Here is a 4007-nt window from a genome sequence, read left to right as displayed (position 1 = left end):
ATATATATATATACTTAAAAAATTATTATAAAAATTTTGAAGAGAGAAAAATAGATAGATGGAGAGAGGGAGAGGAAAAGGGAGGGGAGAGGGAGAGAAAATATTTAGTCGTGATGTTAATGCCAGGTTAGAAGATAACATTTAATGATAAAGTTTAACAATGAAAATTTCAGAAGACTGGATGCAAACAGAATGCATATGTGATCTTTTAATGGATAACTTTAAACCGAAAGAATAATATTGTAAAGATATGTATAAATTATATTAGAAAGAAAAAGTTAAAGAAGAAACGATATTACGAACTCATTACAAATACGTAAAGTTATGGCCTGAAAATGAGGAACGTGTGTAAATATCCCCTCGTAATGTCTCATGCAACATATTTATTATACTGTAATAGGTGCGAAATAAATAAAACTAGAAAAGAATATTACACATAATTACCAGCGTAATAATTCGTTGCTTTGTATTATTATCATTGTCATTAATTATTATCGTGTTTCCATAATATCCTATTCAACGATAAATTTCTTAAGTAGGAATATGACGATACACCAAGATAATTTATGATAATAAGTGCTTTCTTTTATTGACACAAGTCAATACAAATGTTGTTCTATTTTTATTATTCTCTGAATGATAAAAAAGACATTTGTGTCGATTTGTCACTAAATGGAAAATGCCTAACATTATCATAAAAGATAATAAATAATTTTTCTTATATTTTTTAATAAAATGAATTAAAAATTTAACAGTAAATAATAAAGATAGCAGTAACAAAAACTTTTTTTATTAATAATTCCAAAATTTATAACGTTTTTGTTCAAGCGGCCATTTGATCTGAGTTCTTGAAGCGATTTTCTAATTATCCAATTATCCTGTTTAACGTATCTCACCGTTATTCTGTCTTATCTTCCTTCAGTCTGTTGTACACATTCATTCTCAATCACTGTCCGGACATCTTCAATTTGGAAATAAAGTAACAGAGCCGTGCAAAAGGTTTTCGAGGTCCTAGTTACTATAGGGTCTAGTGCAAAAATAAAAATGAGAACCTTCATAATATCTATTCATAAATATAGTGTATATATGCTCTTTATAAATAAGCGATTACGCCTTTCTTAGAGCATATACAAGTGTTACTTATAGGTAAAGCATTAAAAACTGAAAAATAATAAAGAATCATTTATCAACTGTTTTGTTTATTACTACTTTCTTCACTACTACTGAACTTTAATAATGTCAATATTCAAATAATAACTGCCTATTAGGTTACAATAATTGTAAGGCAATAATTAGAGACTAAAGGCTCTAGTTCAAGGCATCCATTGCACTTCTTTTTTGCACGACCCTGTGAAAATAGTGAATAGAAAGAGACAAGTAAATTGCAACATTTACTACCTATTTCGTCGTCAAGTACGTTTATTTCCTGATAAAAGTACCTCTTGTCTTAGATAACATATCTTCAGAAAATCTCTTAAGACAGTGTTTCTTATACGACCATTTAGTATTTTTCGAATTTTCTCAAACTAAAGTTGTTTTTTGGAATGTTTATTATAATGTAAACAAATTTTCTTCATTGTGGATAGAACACATTTTTATTTATATGAGGTAAGTATTTTATAAATTATCCAATATTCTTGAATTAGAGTCTTGAATTTAATAAATTTTAATTTAAACATAGAAATAATATTTAGGATATGATAGAACAAGAATAATAAGTATGCATATTATTTAACAATAGATAATTCTTAATTAAACTAGATCGAATATTTGTAAACTTTAAACATTTACTTAACTGTCTTTTATCATTCATAAATAATCTTTATTTGAATATTAGCCTCTAATTACAGTTTTAATTTGGATTGTATTTTAATTCTAATTATAACGTTTTAAACAAAAATTTTTACTTTTTAATAATTTCGCTTTAAAAAGATTTGCTAAATTATAGATTGCTTCCTTCCCCCCCCCCCCTTTTCCCGATTATAAAATATAATTTTTAATTATGTTTCAACAGTATTTTAAAAAATTAGCTACAATGTCTAAATTGATATCATTGATACTTTCGCTGTCGAAACATAAGTTGATAATCATAACATTGATCGGTGTGATTATTGGAATGTCGTGCGGCTTGGGTCTTAAGAATTATAGCGGAAGAACATGGACTCAACGAGATATCATATATATCAAATTTCTTGGAGAGCTGTTTCTTAGAGTAGTAAATTGTTTAATATTACCACTCGTCACGTCCAGTATTATAAGTGCCACTTGTAATCTCACCAAATCTGGTAAGTTTTTAAATTAAAATTTAAATCAAAATTCTTAACGAAATCTCACGCACTCTTTACTTTTACTTACTATACTTTTTATATTAAAAAGGAATTAAAGAAAAAATTAGATACAAATTAAATATATCATAAAACATTTTTTATATATAAAGAACTATAGAAAAATATTACAAGGAAACGAAAGTTGCTTTCTTTAGAATCCATTATAATTACAGGACCTATTGGATTCATGGCATTGTGCTATTATCTGACAACTACTACGATTGGAATAATTTTATGTGTTGTACTTGTTCAGACAATACGGCCGGGCGAATTAATGAGGGACAAACAAACTATAAGTACATCAACGTCCACAAAAACCTTTATAACAGTGGACACAATTCTAGATATGTTTCGGTAATTAAATGATGAATGCTTGTTCATTATTATGAGCTGTCATAACTTTTAAAACTTTTTTTATAAAACTAATAAAAAAAAAGTGGATTATGGCTTTTCTTAATATCTCCACTATCAGATAACCGATTTCAAGGATTATTATATCTATGGAACGATTTTATATGTTTAATAACTCGCCGTAACAAAATGGCGCTAATATAAGTCAATATATGATGTGTAGCTAACTTTTAATGTAACGTTACGTTTTGTTTTTGAACATTTCGAAACATTTTAAGATATATATTTTAGCATTTAATTTAACGGTATCGTGACTATTTGAGTTTTTTAACAAATGACTTAGGAATAATTTAAATAGATAAGAAATTTTTTATGTACTTGGCATTGCGTCGTTTAATATAATTCAATATACAAATGTTTCGGCTTACAAAGCCTTCTTCAGTGAATAATCACAAAATCTTCTTAAAAAATTATTTAAAAATATACTTATTGTAACAGTGGTGATGTATCTAATTATGATAACGAAAGTATAGCATGTTTTAACATCTAGTTATATATACTTCTTTAAACTTCTTTAATCATCATAAACTTCCCGCGAAAAAATGTTTTATATATAATTATATATAATTATATATAAAATATGTCCATTTATATAACATTTTTTCTCGGATTGAGCGTTATGTATATGTAAATTGTAATATGTATATGTAAAAATTGAAATATATATATTAGGTGTGGGAAAAAATTCGTGGCGTTTTTCCCGCTAGATGACATTAAAAAATATATTTACTTTTTGTTAATATAGTCCTGAATATGCTAATAATACTTTGTTTTCGAAGTTTTTAAATTGAAATAGTTATTCAATAAATTAAATAAGAAAAATATCAATCAGAACCAGCTAGGTGTACATCAATTTTTTATTGTATAACAATTAACTTAAACGTCTTGAATCATTTTCAGTAATACAGATTTAATTATTAACTTATTACATAAATTTTATTTTTTATTTAAATCTTAAATAAAACAGAAAGAACAGTAAGATCGAGAAATCACGATGAGATGTCAGTATTACAAACATTGATAAGCTTCTTGCAAATAGACTCATCTTTGGATCTTGTTTGTCAGAAACAGTCATGTTATATAATACTAGTAAAACTATTCTCAATATAAATATGTCGATCGTGACATTATATTTATTATTTAGGAATGAACATTACAAAATCTAATGATAACTACATATTTAAAATTTATTTAATAAGTTACTAAAAGTTGTCAATCTATAGTTCATGATATATGTATTATAGACTTAAAAAAGTAAGTAATTTGTGT

The 4007-nt window shown here is 26.0% G+C and overlaps 1 protein-coding gene across 1 annotated transcript in view; it reads left to right on the top strand.

Moving 5' to 3' along the window:
• Nucleotides 1-1586: 1586 nt before the first annotated feature.
• LOC108687094 (excitatory amino acid transporter 3-like) overlaps nt 1587-4007 on the top strand; it is a gene marked incomplete at its 3' end in the record, with an annotated part of 4452 nt that continues 2031 nt past the window's right edge. The window contains exons 1-3 of the mRNA XM_018192695.1: nt 1587-1608; nt 2015-2285; nt 2501-2681. Of these exons, the coding sequence (XP_018048184.1) occupies nt 2036-2285; nt 2501-2681 (431 nt within the window). The remainder of the gene's footprint in view (nt 1609-2014; nt 2286-2500; nt 2682-4007) is intronic.

The sequence above is a fragment of the Atta colombica genome, unplaced genomic scaffold (genome assembly GCF_001594045.1).
Source record: "Atta colombica isolate Treedump-2 unplaced genomic scaffold, Acol1.0 scaffold200, whole genome shotgun sequence".
In the NCBI taxonomy this organism is placed as follows: domain Eukaryota; kingdom Metazoa; phylum Arthropoda; class Insecta; order Hymenoptera; family Formicidae; genus Atta; species Atta colombica.
The sequence above is the reverse complement of the archived record's forward strand: the minus strand, read 5'-3'. Positions and strand labels throughout refer to the sequence as shown.